This window comes from Atta colombica, unplaced genomic scaffold (genome assembly GCF_001594045.1).
Source record: "Atta colombica isolate Treedump-2 unplaced genomic scaffold, Acol1.0 scaffold281, whole genome shotgun sequence".
Lineage (NCBI taxonomy): Eukaryota > Metazoa > Arthropoda > Insecta > Hymenoptera > Formicidae > Atta > Atta colombica.
In genome coordinates this window covers 754,265-771,397 of record NW_017259383.1, presented here as the reverse complement: position 1 = coordinate 771,397, position 17,133 = coordinate 754,265, and the positions used below count along the sequence as shown (strand labels likewise).

Genomic DNA, 17,133 nt, shown 5'->3' with positions numbered 1-17,133 from the left:
TATATATATATATATACATATAATACACGTTTATTCGCGCAAAATATACTCGCGGCATTAGTAATGATTTATTATACCTATATGATGGCAATGGGAGTTGAAGGTAAGGCTTTACTCTGCACGCAAAATTGCCAGAGTTGCAAACGTTGGCAACGGTCAACTTGTCCTTTATAACTCGTTGCATAACATGCATTAATTGTTCGAGGTCTCATAAATTATCCACGAGATGATAAAGAATATACACGCTACTTTACTCGCATATTCGGTCTTGATTAAAACACACTCCTTATTTATTCAGCCGTGATTAGTATCAAACGACGGTGTGATTTAAGGAGCCTTACGTCCGAAGCAGCCGCCACGTTAATCTTCAGCTAATCTACGAAATAGCGCACCGGTGCTCGTTACTCGTTATCTCGTTCGTAGTTATTTCTCTAGTTTGCGCTCTTTTTAATTTCTATAGCGCTAATATTTATCGTTTTAATTATTATTTCTTTTCTTTTCTCATCAGTACTTTATTAGTTTTTTTTTAATGACGTAATCCAATTATTTCTCGAATATTTTCTTTTCTTAACATTTTCCGTGTTCGGATGTTAAATATAAAAATCAATTAAATTCTAGAAGAATTATGTTATTACCATAAGATGAATATTATAAATAATACAGTATGCTACAATTCTCTTTCTTATCAAATTTTAAGAAACTCTTAATTTTAAGATTTGAATTTTCGACGATATATCGTTTCTCTAGCGTATTCCATAAAACAATACTTAACATAACATACTTTTGCAAACAAAAAAGTATCGTCAGTATCGCACGACTAGAAGAGATCGATCAGAACGAAAAGGCTTCATGGTTCGCGTTAGAAAATTGTGCACTTTCGTTGCTTCTTATTGGTAACTGGCGGACAGCCAACGAAGCTTTTCTACAATTCCTTTTCTGAGCCAAACGCCAAAGATAACGGCGATGTGTCTGGCTATGAGTCAATTACGGGATGGCAAAGCGAAATAATACAAATCGCTGTGAAAAATGGGTGAAAAATAAATAACAAAAAGTAATGTTAAAAATCAACGTAACAACAATGTACAAAAATAACAAGCAAATAAAATACGATTACAATTAATAAATTGAATAATTTTAATAAGAGAAGCATGACAAAATAATAAAAAGAACGAATATATATTGCATATAGGTTGGTGACTTTTGAAATTATAATAAAAAAAAAAAGAAATTATATTTTATTATGATCGAAAATTAAATTTCACTACAGGTTCTTTATGTCTCTGCAGTCTCATAACACTTTCGAAAATGAGAAAATTAGACTTGAACCCGATGCTCCTCTTTAAAAGAATGGCGCGTTCTCCGGGGAATCCACTCGTAAAAGTCTGAGAAGCTTTTTCATGATTCCATAGTGGAGGGCAATAAACTTCATTTCGGACATGGGTTTCGACGATTTGCCACCACGCATCCTGGTGCAAAAGCCCGGAGCTTTTGCGGCGGGAGACCAGACACGAGTAACCGCAGATCAATTAAAAGCTAGACGAAGCCGAAGAAACGTTCGCAGAAAACGTGACGAGAGAGAGAGAGGCCGGAAGGACGATGGAAAGATCGCGAGAAACGATGAAAAGTTTTGTCGGCTGACGGGGCGAACAGAACAGCTAGTAGCTAATATCGCGAGAAATACTGTTATAATCGTTGATGTTTCGCACAAAACTCCCAACCGTCGACGTCTGCCTCGGGAAATCTCCTTATAGTTGGATTCGCGTCGAAAGGGTTGCAAGCGATACTCCTTTTCGCTTTCTCGCCTTCTCGGTATCTATTTCCCCGGTAATTCGCAGTTCTCTGTATTTCACGATGTTGCGCAATTCCCTCAGGAAATTTAGTTCGAACAAGGCGCTTGAGCGAAACGTAAGAAGTATTTAAGCTACTGCAAGGCATATTTTCAACAACGATAAATATACAGGTCGATATGTAATCCATTTAAAAAATTGCTTTATTTTTGACTCGTGAAAACGAATGGTTATTAGCGACTGTGATAACGGCATTCCGTAGCAAAACTGCACGCTGCATGCCATCGTCAGATAATTTTGTCTTGCCAAAATTTTCATTTTATCATCCAACTGTTCGCCTCAACAACTAATATCGCAAGAAATACTGTTATTGCCGCTAATATATCGCGCAAAACTTTCCAACATCGAGGCCTGCTTCGGAAAATCTCCTTATAACTGGTTTCCGGAGAACGATTGTGAGAACGACATTCCGTCTCCTCTCGTTTTCCACCCCTCTTTCCACCTACCTCTCTTTACCCTCTTTCCCTCTGTGTAATTCACGTCCTTGTTCCAGAGCTCGGCTGGAAAATTCACGATGAAGAGCCAAAGAAGAATCCTCCTTCTGAAATTATTGTTGCCTCATAACTTCCACCTTCTCTGCTCTCCTTATGTAGAGAATTATATACTTTGTGGATATTGCCCTCGACATAGTATATGCTTGTAATATGTTTTCTAGTATGTGGCTGGGGGAAGGTAACATAAAGGGTACAATCTCACCGACATGAATGTATTTTATATTCGCTTGATAAAAATACATATTTTGTAAAGAGGTTGCTGAAGGGGATCTGTGTGAATCTAAAACCGAGACTATGATTTCAATATTGTCTCTCTAATATCAATTTTCTCCCTCCGCATTATTTATTTTATCTCATTAAATATTTTTGTATTATTTTTTTATAGATCCCCTAGGTCATTGGAATGAACTTCTTCTGGTTTTTTCCTTTCTCGAAATTCATTTCGGACTTATCTCGCAGCGAAGGATGAGCACATTTTATCTTAATGTAGACCAGAACTCGTCGAAAAGGAGCTCCCGACGAAAGCTTTCTTGCTTGGCTTCCACCGTTAGGTAACTTTTATAATCCGCGTTCCCTTAATCGGAAAGTTCCTTTTGGAAAGACTTTATCTTCTTACTGGGTCTCTCTCTTCCGAAAGGATTTTAAACGATACTATCCCATACATTTTACGCCATTTCTCCCACGGCTAAAAGCAGAAGAAAAGAAAATGGAACCGGGTGTCATAGTAGAGCCGTCCTGATAGCTTTTAAAAATAACTTTCTTTATGAACTTACAGCAATGACCGCTGCAAATTTCTTATCTCGTTATACAGATTTAAAAAATATAAATCAGATTTTTATGAGCTGAAACCATTAAATGTTTAAAGGTTTGAATTTATTTTATTATTTTACGTAGCGTACAAATTCTTAAAAAATGTAAATAATTCTTTATCAAATTTATTTTTTAACTGTAATAATAGCAATTTGGAAGCTTGGAGATGGCGATTTACCGATATATTTCGAAATTACGTGCCATTTTCTCAAATTACCGTTCGTCGAAGCGAGTAGTATGACATTACTTGGACTTTGTACGGTATTACGAGTCATTACGTGTCGTCACAAACGTACACAGGATCAAAGCCTTGTTTCACGTATAATCAAACTACGCTCCTTTCTCTTATGATATGATGGCGTTATAATGTGTCTTAACTGTCCATATGCCCTTATATATTACGTTCTTATTGTCGTCATTATACCACACTCGGTGCGAGTACTAGGTAAAATTATTGAACTTTAATGCATAATGGTTTTCCTTGTACACTTGTGAATGTTAGCACTTAAAACTTTATTACTCATGTAATTGAATTTACAACACAGTGGACCAAAACGTGCTCCAGTAGCGCATTCATAAATAATATTCTCCATTGTCCAAGATCATTTAAACGAGAGTAAAGACGGAGAGATCTTATGTAATTCCGACACTACGTGTTCGGTAAAAGTCGCCGTATCGTAAACGGCTGGACAAGTCAGTGACCGATAGTTAAAAGGATTAGTCGAGTCGCAAGCGTAGAGGGACGGGGGATTGACTGGTGAAAATTTCACCAGGACCGGTTGCAATATCGCTTTTACGGTTGCACGGTAAAACCGAAAGATGCCTCTAAGACCGTCGTAGCGGATGTACGTGCTGCTCGATGGACATTAAGGGGTTAAGGTGCGCGAGACTCTAGTATCGACGAATGGACAAACGAAGCCGGAGGTGGATCGCCTGATGGGGATGCAGGTGGTGAGGGTCAAAAACACCTTACTGAGAAATATCCACGACAAGACCGCAGCGAGCGAAACGGGCGCTCGTAAAACGCTAGACCCGGATAAGTGGCGGCAAGACGGGATAAGGTTCTTAGACGACAATATGTTTTCCCGCAGTGAAACCACCGTCGAGAATAAATCACCCCTTGTAAGCCTTGTGTAGCATTAACCGTAATTGATGAATTTAGATTATGTAATTTTATTTTATTTTTCAGAAATTTAATTGAGAGTGATTTAATAGAGTTATTGTATATACTCGTGCAAATAATTAAGATTTAATTGAGTTATATACTTGTGCACGTAAATGTACGCTAATATATCTTAATAAATTTGTAATTTAGATTTACTTGAAACACATCGCTCCCTTAATTTCTAAGTGCTCAAAAAATTATTTCTCAGAAAATAGAAAAAATGATTTTTCGACTTGATAGAAAATTATTATTCAAATATTCACAAAAGGAGTACATTCTTAATATAATCAATTGTCATTTTTGCTATATTTATTACACAACCGTTTAAAAATTGTCCTTTTTGAATTGTAACGATTTTTATAATTTTTAAAAAGTTACCCTTATATATTTTGACAATTTTTTATGAAGTTAATTCTTTGCAACCCACATGGAAATTTGAAGATGATATTTCAATTTTTAATTATTTTACCGATTTTGTTTCAAATTCGGACATGTACAAAAGAATAAAAGTTTTGGATCATGTAATTGTTTAATCATATTCCTAAATGTTGAAAGAATATATCAGAATTTTTTCAAATTTTTTTAGAGTATAAAATCCTTTTGAAAAACACACAATCATTCTTCAGTGATCCAAGTGATCTGATTAAGTAGCGAAATTTAGGGTAGTTTGCGAAAGATTTGTTCACTTTTGATGATTGATAGGATAATGTTTACCTAACTTATTCAGAGTAATAACTCAAGAATCATGTTTGAGTTGTGTCACTTGTGAAGTAAGGGAGTGATACGTCTACCATAAAACAAATAATGGGAAAAGTGAAAAATTGTCAACATAAAGTAAGGTTGAAATAATTCAGAGCCACGAGTAATTTGATTCTTACTCTGAATCCAACGACGTAAAAATTAAGAAATAACGAAAAGATTAGTCCATAATATACATACTGTTGGTATATAATAGAGATATGCGAAAAATCTAATGTAAACCAATACGCTAAATACGGAAAGGGCAGCGATTCAGAAACATCTCGTTTAGAAAAATCCGGTCTTTACCGCCGAGCTGCAGCTTAAGTCAACACACATCGATTACGGGGGTCTATTCTATATAAAAGGCACGATCGAAAAATCGTCACGATGCGCACGAACGACAAAGCTCACGGACTTGACCGGCGACACGTACCGCTCTTTTTCTTCGCGGGCGTACTAAAATCTTAACGGGTCGCCATAAAACCGCGATTTATCGTCCCTCGATATAAAAATAAATTACGGTGCCATTATTTTTCGCGCACCGCGAGAAAAATAAAGCGTCGCGGGGACACGTAGCGTATAAGTCGTCTTGTACAGACTCGAATCGATGGCTTGCGTCCTGAAGCGCGACAGCAGCCGCGATATGGATATTCAAGGGTACTTTTGTTGGAATTCTCGTAGCGCGATTTATGCGGCTTTTACACTACACGCCGCTCGTAAAGTTTCCTTTAACTCTTGCCAACTCTGCCGGGAAGCGCATAATATATTCAGTGTTGATAATTTTTGTAGGAAAGTATACATAATCACGAAGAATTATTGCGGTACTATGATAACTACACTTTAAATAAAACGCATCCACAAATGTGCTTTTCCATTATTTTTTCGGATAATTCGATGTTCCCTCCAACTTCTTCCATAAAGAAGCGGCACAGCTAAATCGGGACGATCAGCTGTGCGAATTTCGCGAAGTTTTTGAGAAGGCCACCGCCTGCTGGAATCCAGCCATGGGAATCATTAAGAGTACATATGTCAGACCCGGACGGCGTCGCGACGGCGCGAGGGCCCAAATGGGAAAAAACGATGGTCGAACTTGGCTCATTATGGTGGTACGGTTTTTGATCTAAATGCGAATCTAACGAGGACACTGCGTGCTCATCGAGGAGGAACCCCGACAATCTTCGCCGCGGAACTTCACTTATGGCGAATGTAAGTGAAGAGAATCGCTGAGAATGGTGTAGCGCATTATTTTATCTAGGATTTCTCAAGCAAATTGTTTGAAATTTACATTTATAGAAATCTACATTCAATCGAGGAAAATATAAAAAAATATCGAAAATAATTTAAAAAGTTGTATTTACATAACAATAGAGGAATTATTAACAAAAGTTATTTGAATTGCAATTTATAAAAGATTTATAATACTAAAAGATTTATAATACTATGCACTATTTAGAATTAACAAGACATAATTTGCATTAATTATCTGGACAGCTTTCCCATATATCTCGACAGATAATAACACGAATCATCTTGCTTGTGTCGCTACACACGCCACTAACAGATCGATAACGGGCTGTTAGACAGTGACGAATGGCTCTATGCCAGCACTTTGTGAAGGCAGTTCCGGCTTTTGTTTCAGTTTTTAATATCCACTTTTATACGGCCACTTTCATACGCCATGCTATTTTTTAGTAACTCTGCAAAAACAACAAATACTTAAGGTAGTTAAGATTTAATAGAGCAAGCTGTCTCCAATGAAAAATTTTATTTTGTCAAAGACAAAGAATTAATCATTATATTTTTGAAAGGAGAGTCTTCTTCTATCTTTTAATTAAATCGATCTTATCTGTAAATACATAAATTAGATAAAATATATTTAATTAATTCTGAATTAATCGCAAAATGAAAATTTATTTGATATTTGAAATTCTCTCATCATTTAAATCCCTTTTTCGTCGTCTTTCTATCTGCTTGCGATAGATGTATCATTCCATGAAAGCGTTGTTATACTGATGTTCTCACTTTTAATTAAATCACCCATTGCATCAGCAAATGGCAATGAGCGAAGCAGGCTACCTCGTTGTAACACCTCGACGAAACGAGCTGAAAAATAGAACACTCTTTCTGTCGCCAGGAAATACGTTTTAAATATGTAACGAACCAGTAGCTAATTAAATTAAAATTTTTGATGTGAATACTGCAATGCTTTGTAGAAAACTCTGCAGTATTACTGCTCGTACAATAAGCTAACCGATGCATTGATATTAAATTTAATTTTCTTAAAGTGCCACTAACTAAAATTAATATTGTAATTGAGTGATATAATGTCATATATTTTTAAATTAAATCCTTAAGTGTTTTTGTGTAATTTTATTTAAAATATCTTATTTATATTTTGTTTTTAGAAGATCTATATTTAGAATTCTATATTTTTATATTTGTTAGAAGATTTTTCTCTTTTTATTTGAAATAGCTATATTTAATGTATTTATATCTAAAATTCCCCATCAACGCAAATCTCTTTCAATCATCAACTGAAATTACTAAATCCGATTCTATAAATATAAGATTAACTTTAATCTCAATTTTTAATTTAATTAATTGATTATCTTTTTCTAATTCTTAGAGTTACAAAGGTAAAGAGTAAATTGAATCGAGATTAAAGTTAATTTTACATTTGAATCGAGCCTTAGAATCACTGGAGCAAACACTCAAGCAGTGAAACGTTTTCGATGGAAAGAGGCTAAAGATAAAAACGACAACTGCTTCTACTCCGATTTGAATGAACATTTATTCATATTCATTGTTTATATCATCTTTATACGTGTCATAAAGCATGGATTGACACTTTAAATGCCGCGACATCATTCCGGTACAAAGCTCCACGTTAAAGTGAAAATGGACTAGTCAGACGCGCGCTGCAGTTGGTCGACCGATTCGGTCGTTTATCACTGAGATTTTATTGTTGCTCGCGCATTGTATAAGCGTCATCAAAATGTCACATTGCATTCGAATAATAAAACTTGTCTGTGTTATTTCTGTCGATAAAATCCTCCCTACGTTATGGGATTGCATTATAGAAATTTCGATTTTGTCATATTATCAAGCGATCTTTATGAGTGAAAATTGGCTGGAACAGGATACTTTGTCATCGTAGGGATTTCTTTGTATCTTCTTGCGTTGTGGCCATAAAAGAAACGATGTATTGCTTTATTCCTAAATGATCTATTTCTAAATTATTCTTAGAAATATTTTTATTACACTTCTCAGCGAAGAAACGTTAAATGAATTAAAAGAGCAATTTTGCTGAAAAATCTAAAAATTTAGCTAGAAATACGGATCTAAAAAATAATTAAGTAGGACGACATTATTTGCTAGAATATCAAAACATTTTGCAGTATTGCTCATCATGCTTAAGATTCCTGCAAAATTATTTTGATAGTCCAGCGATTAATAAAATTATTTTCAGATCTGTGTCTAGTAAAATTTTTAGATTTTTCAGCAAAACTGCTCTTTCAGTATGTTTAAATGCTAAATGTTCAACATGTTACAATATAGAAAAGATAAATGCGAGTCGCTCGATGCACAAAGACCACAAAGAATCAAGTTAATTGCGAGCTCGCTAAACAACGTTTGTTATATTTCTCGAAATTTCTCTGAAATAATTACACGAAAGTCGATGAGACACAAAGAAAATATTGGATTGAACAAAAGTTCGTAGCGCTCCATTTGTACCACATAAAAGATATTTTATCTATGTAAAAGATTTTTTTTAATTTAACAAGCAATCATTTTCCACTTAAAAAAATAGTGAAAAAGGGGAAGCCAATCTTAGCAACCTAGATTGGCTTCTCCGAAAAGTGTATAGCTGCGAGTTTTTTCTTTGTTTGGTTTTATTCAGCAATTCTTTCAACGATCGTGACGTACGTATATCTACCCGGAAAATATACTCGGCGTCGAGGCGCTTAGACGTACCGGCGCCATTCACGTGCGGCGCCGCACGCAACCCCTAAATGCTATTAGCCGCGCCATATCAATCCACGGAGATCTAACCGGCTCTCCTTGGTCGGTCGTAACCCCTTCGTACACTCATTGTTATCCACTTCTCTCGATAACATCGAACGGTCATCGTCTACTCATGGCAGATCCAACCCAAATTGGGTAGATTATAAAATTATGCCACGTTTTATCTAAAATATGCTATTACTTGCAAATAGAAAATCTAAACGCATTACTTGATAATTCCCATTCGTTATGTTTCCCTTAATGTTTGCAAGTAGAACATGATAAAATATGATTTTAATAAGTATTTAAATTTTTACATAAAAGGGAGTAAAGGAAAAATGCATACAACTTTGAAACATTTCATTTTTATTTTTATTTTATTCATTAAAATTGTAACTACAAATAATGATTTTTAATAGATTTTTATTCAGCGAGTGATTTTATGTGTAAATGATAGTGCATTTGCATATAAAATCACTTATTTAACACATATTTATAATGTAACTTAAGTTACATTATAAATGTGTATTAAATATGTAGCAATTATTCGTGACTTTGTGAATATAAAATGAGAAAAGAATAAAAGAGAATAAAAGCTATCTATTATTTGGGCTTTCAATGTTGTTGATTGAACGCGGGTAATTTTCTTGAAATACGCTCGCGTGGAATAGCGAAATGAGGTTGCAACGTGAATAAGAGATCGTTGCCGTAGAACGCGAGCCGAAAAATCTTGACCTTATCGTCCCGCCACCCTTGCCGCCATCTTGTGCACGTCGTTAAGCTTAACGACCGCGTTCAGAATTGCCGCGGCCTTTTTTTGCTATAACGAGACGCGGCACTTGGTTCTTCGCACCCCATTCTCCATGGTTTCCCATGCGAGAGACATTTAAGTCCGTAACTTCATTGTTATGGGGGGCAGTGCTGCGCAGTGGGATAAAGTGAGGAACTTCAGCTTCTGCTCTTCGCATAATCGCACACTGGAGAAATCGATTAACCGTTGAATTTCGCGATAAGAGCCCGAGTGTAGGAATCATCTTATTTCCGCAACCACCTTTTACTGCAATGCGCCATCCACTTTCATATTTAGTTGATAATGTAATCTAAAATAATATCTTTTTCTCTAGGTTATTGCTTTATTATTCTATATTAATTATATACATGTCACATATAAGATTCTATTGTATTAATATCTCCGTCTTTTAGAAAAGTGAATAATTTTATTTAGTATTCGTGATTACTATTAGTAACATCATTTATTTCGAGCGCACTCATAGAATTCGGTCATGAAAAGAAAATGTTCTTAAAATGAAAGTGGCAGGATAACAAACGATCGGTTTCACCGATCGAACTTTGCCGTCATTTGACCGGCACGCGCCCTTCATTCGCGAAACGAAGGGAAAAATGGAGGTCGGTTGTTCCGCGTCTATGAAACTTAATATTCCGTAGGAAGGACTTACGTAAGGACGCCAATAGCTAGAAGAAAGGCGCACGGTAAAAATCCATCCTCACCTCCGTCAGCTTTACCTACACTCACTCGAGCAATCGATAGGGTGACTCATCGAGGGCGGTGACAGAGCTTTTTACCCTTCCCCTCCTGCCTCCACTCTCCCTCTTTTTCTATTTCTTGCCTTTCTTGCTTACAGCACTTTTCTTCATCCACCCTACACTTCTTCTTCTTCTTTCACCCTTGCTCGTTTCCGGGCCGTACGACCTCTCTCCTCCCCCCCACCCCCGGTCTATTCGAGAAAGCGTGTCCAAACTTTAAAACTTTCCACAGCAGCCCACTTTTCGGTCGGTCTATGTGTGCGAGTTCCTTCGGGGCGATGAAATAACGGAACGCATCCCAAAGTATGCAACTGCAACTGCGTACTTTTGCTCGGAGCACCGCGAATTGGAACGTGAGCAGTTTTGCCCGCAGCCAATTTGTCGCCCCGCGCATCTGTACCGATTTGGTTCAGTTCCTTTCAAAAGTCGGTTTAATCTTTTCTCTGCCGGATCTAAGTAACACTTAACTTATTTATAAATTATAATTATTATTCTTACTTAGATAATATCTAATAATAATATTTTTAGTTAGATAATTAATAATTATTTAGATATAATAATTAGATATAATAATTATTATATAGCAATATCAACGATACAATATCTTCCGAACATTAAATTTTATTATCGCATACCAATAACACGATTATTATTGCACATATTTTATTTGCCATATAAAATTTTCCATTTTCATTTCGCAAAATTCGTAACTGAGTTTATGAAATAAAATCCACAAACATGATGAAATTCGTCCTAACGAATGAATTCCGGAACGTCCCGTGAAACAACTTCGAACGCCGTCCGCATTTCTGCGTTATCCTTGCTGCTCTTAATTGTCTCGTTCGCATAACCCTTTCCGCGATCCCAACAGGCGTTCAAACTTTAAACTGCTTCATTCCACGCGAAATAACGAGACATGTTCGCGGAACAACGCCTGCAAACGTTACGCTGTCGCTCTATAACAGATAGCTTGCGAATTTCTCATTCTCTTCGTAGTCGATTCGTTAGCAAACTACCTTTTCGTTGATTCGTTAATTCTCCATTTTTTCGCTCAAGCTTGGAAATATGCAAATTTTAAGATGAAAAATGCATGTAAAAGTCTGACATTCATACAATTTACGTTCTATTTTTCACAACACATGTATAATTTGGATTTTCAGTGTACAGGATTACTGCAAAATATTCGAGAATATTTTTACGTGCTACATGTTAACATGCATTACATTACTGTTTTTTTTATGAAATAAAAATTATTCGTATTTAATTAACAACATTGAAAATTGAAAGCCCGAATAATAGATAGCTTTTATTCTCTTTTATTCTCTTTTTATTTTATATCCATAAAATCACTAATAATACGATTTTAAAACACATTTCAAAGATAGGCTGTCAAGTGATAAAGTTTAAAAATATTTTCCAAAATGTTTTTCTTACGTTACATAATTTGTTAAACACGTCCAAGCAGCTAATTTTTATTTCCATCTTTTTTTTTTCGCTGTTTTCAGACAAAACGCGCGTCTGGTCGCGCCACGTGAGAGATTTTTTAAGATGGGATTTTAACGAGCACGTAGAGTATTTTTCAGAGTCTTCCTTCACCAGTCGCCTTAATACTTTTCGCTCAGTTCCTCTTGCACATCGGACGTGCTCTCGAACTTTAAAACACATCCCGCCGTTCAATCTCCCCGCAGTTCCACCCTTCGCGTGCCAGGATTTTCACACGACAAAAATAACGAGATGCATTCAGTGGAGAGCAGTCGTCGGCCGCACTCGCACATATCTATAACGAGTACACGTGACAGAATGTCGTTGCTAGACAATTTGTTAGCTCCGAGTTACCCTTTCATTCATTTCATTCATTTCATTCATTTGATCTTTTTCTTCGATTTCGTCTCATTACGCATTTCCTTTTAAATTTTTCACAAATTACAAATCTTGTCAAACGCTAACGAATTTTTTTAAAAATGCATATCGGTTTTTGTAAAAATAGAAGTTTAATTGGATTCTGGTTTAATTGGATTTGTTGGCAAAAGTCATAGTGTATGTAAAAAGTACGATATTTTTTATAAATTGATACAATAAAAAATGAAGTTTTATGTGAGAATATTTTTAAATGTAACGCAGATAATTTGTGTAAAAACTTACAAAAATAATTTTATGTTTTTTTATAAACGAATTGTTTAAGTGATAGGAACGTATAGAATATTGTACGTACATTAAACTTTCAGTTCTATTTAACTTGTGCACAATGTGTACATTTTGTTTTATAAATGAATTGTTAAAATGATAGGAGCTCATAGAATATTGTACGTACAATTAAATTTTCAGTTTGATTTGTTTCGCATGTACAGTTGTTCCGCTAACAAATTTTATAAAGCATTCTTTTATTAATTACTGCAATTATCAGTGCGGTTGGAGCATCACGGATCATAGCATAAATTAATTATTTAATTAAACAGTCTTTTAATATATTGTGAAAAGGCTCTCCCAAACTTTGTGGCATTTCAACAAATAAACAAATTTATAGCATTGCATAAATTACACAAACTACACAATTGCTATTTTCGAAAATTAAATAATAGATATTTAATTAAAAAATATTCTTTTATTCTTTAATCAACTAATTAACTCTTCACGAAAGACCACGTTAGTAATGCTTGTTCTTTATCTTTTGTTATCGAATAAAGAAAAATTCAAAGTAACAAGGCCATTAATTCTAACTTTGATCGATCAGCGAGGAGACACCTTTCGCCACTTTATTGTGAACGAAACGAGTGGCGTCAATTAATCTATTAAATTAAGTGATCAGTTAAATTCCACTTTTTTCGACATTATTAACTCCCACGAAGAAAATTCGTATTTTTCAACGCGTAACTCATTTAGTTTCATGTGCAACAAGTTAATAGGCTTTTTTTGTAACCATACGTGTATACGCTAACCCGACTCTCGAAAAAAGTAAAAAGGAAGATCGTTACGTGTGTGCGAACGTTATTTGAATGAAACGTATCCGATGCGAATGATGAGAGTTCATTGCCCGTTCGCTTCTCGAATCGCAGATTCGTGATTGGTATTTACGTCGCGACCGTGTCTACCATAAACGCGAAACTATGGTGTTTATTGACGATACCGAGCGAACGCGGACTGAATGAACATCCGCAAATTCACATTTGGCGTATCTATCTGCGATTTTATAGTTACGTTCTCCTTTTTCCAAGCCGTAGTATTTTCTATCTGAAATGTGAACAAACAAGCTTAAAATTATGGTGTATTTATATTTTATTTTTAAAAAATATATAATTATTTTTTTAAATTATTTTTTGGAAATTCTTCCATTTCTCAGGTACAAAATTGGGAGTTTGAAATAGGACGAAACATTGCAGTATTTTTTATTCGATCTATCAGTTTCGTGCTGCGAGTCATTTTGAGCAAAAAGAAGCTCCTTTTGAAAACCGAGAATTTTAATCTTCACGATGCGCAGTGATCGAATCAATAACGGATGGCGCGAGCGAGACAAATAGACGTAGACTAGATAGAAATATTGCGGATGGAAGAAAAGAAAGAAAGAAGGAACAAAGAAGGCCAAGGAGAGAGATTCAATTTGGAGCTCTTTGCTCACGCGCTCGCCGATATAGCGCGTCGATAAGCCGACTCTAGCTGATTATTTTGCGAGAGTATCACGGAGTATCGGGCCGAGTTTTTCCGCCAACATGACAGCCGTCAGACCAGCATGGACTCGTTTTGTCGGTTCCTGTACAACGTTGTTATCACCATTGTCGTCTTTCTCAGGATGATCAGTGAGTAGCGAGAGCGAGACATCGATCGGGCGGATCCATAAATCATTTCGCAGAAAGAAATTGCTTGAATACTTGCACGTAAACAAGCTTTGATAAATAAACTATTAACACAAAAAGGATTTTACTGAAGTAACTAAAAATTTAGTTACACAGAAAAAATTAAAACTAATGTTCTCTTCTATCTTAAAACTAATATTCTCATATATTAGGTGTAGTAAAAAGAAATCCATTATTTTTGCACGAAATTGAATGGAAAAATGGATTTCTTTTTACTACACCTAATATTAGCAAAAATATTGAATTAATTGATGATTTATATCCATTCTAAATCTTGAACTGAGTGCAAAGTAATATTTGCATCAACACAAATTCAGTCAAATGAAGTTTAAAACAAGATTACAATATTTTTGCTTATATAATATATTATTGTCAATTTAAGAATAATTTTTTTCCGTGTAGACACAGATTTGAAAGTAATTGTTGAACTATCAAAATAATTATGTAAAAATCTCAAGCATGATGAGCGATGCTGCAAAAGTTTTGACATTGTAGCAACCAATTTGAGCTACCTACATAATTATTTTCATGATGTTCAACAAAATTATTTTCAAATTTAACTAAATTTTTAGATATTTTAGCAAAACCTTTTTTTCTAGCAAGTCCTTTCTCTATGGAAGCAGTAAAAAGTTGGGTAGTGCTGTAAAAAGTTTTGACATTCTAGCAATCAGTTTGAGTGCAGTACAGAATTATTTTGATGGTCCAATAAAATTATTTTTTTTTTATCTGTGTCTAGCTAAATATTTAGATACCATCTTTTCTGTAAAAGAATGGCTTTCGAAAAAAATGTTACTGAAATTAAAGATTCTGCACACGAAATGTGTTTTCTATTAGTATTCATTGAAAAGCTATTTGTGGATTTTTTACTGTATCGATAATTCTACCAAATAGACATGTATGTGAGCAATTATAATAATCATGCAATATAAATTCCCGCGACCGAGAGCTGTATATTAATGGACGAGCTGTATATTAACCACGCTGAATAAATTTTATTAGTATTCCATGCGAGTTACCGCGAAGATAGTCAGAATATCGCATAACCGCGACTGCAGTATTTAACTTGGCTATCTATCTCATGCGAGCTCAAAGCTTAACGCTCGTGCCATTACTCTCTGCTGCCAGATAATATCTCTCCTTCGATGAACAAGCTTTGTTACCATAATCATCGTCGCGATAGATTAGCACAAACTTAAATTGGATTTTGACTCGGTATTCGATTTCTCGTTTTTCGTAAAAAGCACAGCTGAACTTCAGACATTTGTCATGTGCCTTTGTCAGACAAGCGGCTCTCAATTTCTTAACGCTTACGTTCTTTCCTATATCGGAAATTCGATTCTACGACGTGAAATACATCTGATTCATCGGATTCCGTTTTAAAATGTTAAAATAGTGAGACGCGTTTACTCCGATATTGGAGATGGTCGATCGTGTATCACAATACCGTGTATCGGGCGACCTTTGGCGACGTCCTATGCATATCCCGACAGCTGCGGTCGATCGCATCTGCTATCATGGTCTGCCATAACTTGGAGCCTTGACCTTTGAGCCGTTCGTTATCTGTTGGTATTTAAAGCCGCGAAACCGCGCATAGTTGTGGCGAGGCGCCGCACGCCACGCGAAATAATGAGGCCGTACAAGATTTCTGCGAAGTAATACTCCTCGAGAAAACGGGGCTCACCTTATTACCACGTGCAGTCACGTCAGCGAGAGAACGGCGAATAGCTACGCATGCGTAACTCTCAAAATCGATGCCTAATTTTCTACGATGATTGCACGACAATTGCTTCTAACAATAAATCTCTCGAAGTGTTAATTTTAATTTTAATGAAACTTTGTATACATATAGATTACGTAAATATATAAATTTAGAAAATATCAGTTGGGTCAATAAACAGTTTTTGAGGGATAAAATCCCTTATACCTTATATGTAAAACAGTTTTCAATTTTTTTGTTGTGCTTTAAAACTTCAAAATATCTCGCCACAGAGATGTTCTTTTGTAACTCTTTTCAAATAAACCGCTACAATAGGGACTTTTAAAAACTGTAATATTTATTCTTTTTTGATTATTCGTTTCATCGTTTTATGTTTCATTTCTACGCTCGATTTGCGTGATCGATGAGGATTATCGTAAAAATTGCTTTGAAAATTTCTGAATAATTTCCGTCGATATAACGGGGTTGTTTTGCATTGATAATGATCTTCGATCGTTTCACTTTGTATATGTAGCAGTTAAGCAGGCACATATAAAAATAATAAAACATGCATGCGTGTTGCTCTGTTTTCAGAAAACGGCCTCCTTTCCTTCGAAAATCCCAACTATCACCTAGATCCAGCTCGGTTGGATGATGCTCTGAACAGCAATGGAAACGGTAGTTCTCTGTACGACGAATTGTATCAGGAATTGGTCGGTGGCGGTGGTAGAAGTGGCGAGGTGACTGGCGGTGGCGGGGGAGGTGGTGGAACGAGGGTGCAAGCACGCAGAACCTACGCCACATTGGATCTGGGCAGTATGGGGGTGGATGTCACCCAGGGCCCCCTGACGCAGGATTCCGTGACGGACGACGCTCCCGACAACACGGACAACCATAACCTAGGGTGAGTGTCATTAGCTCTGTCACGTTTGCTTCCTCTCTCTCTCTCTCTCTCTCTCTCTCTCTCTCTCTCTCTCTCTCT

At 35.8% G+C, this 17,133-nt stretch overlaps 1 protein-coding gene across 1 annotated transcript in view; it reads left to right on the top strand.

Annotated features, from left to right (window-relative positions):
* The window catches only part of LOC108689927 (protein Fe65 homolog), a 161,859-nt gene that overhangs the window by 87,307 nt on the left and 57,419 nt on the right, over positions 1–17,133 (top strand). Inside the window, exon 4 of the mRNA XM_018196908.1 lies at positions 16,746–17,055. Coding sequence (XP_018052397.1) covers positions 16,746–17,055 — 310 coding nt within the window. The remainder of the gene's footprint in view (positions 1–16,745; positions 17,056–17,133) is intronic.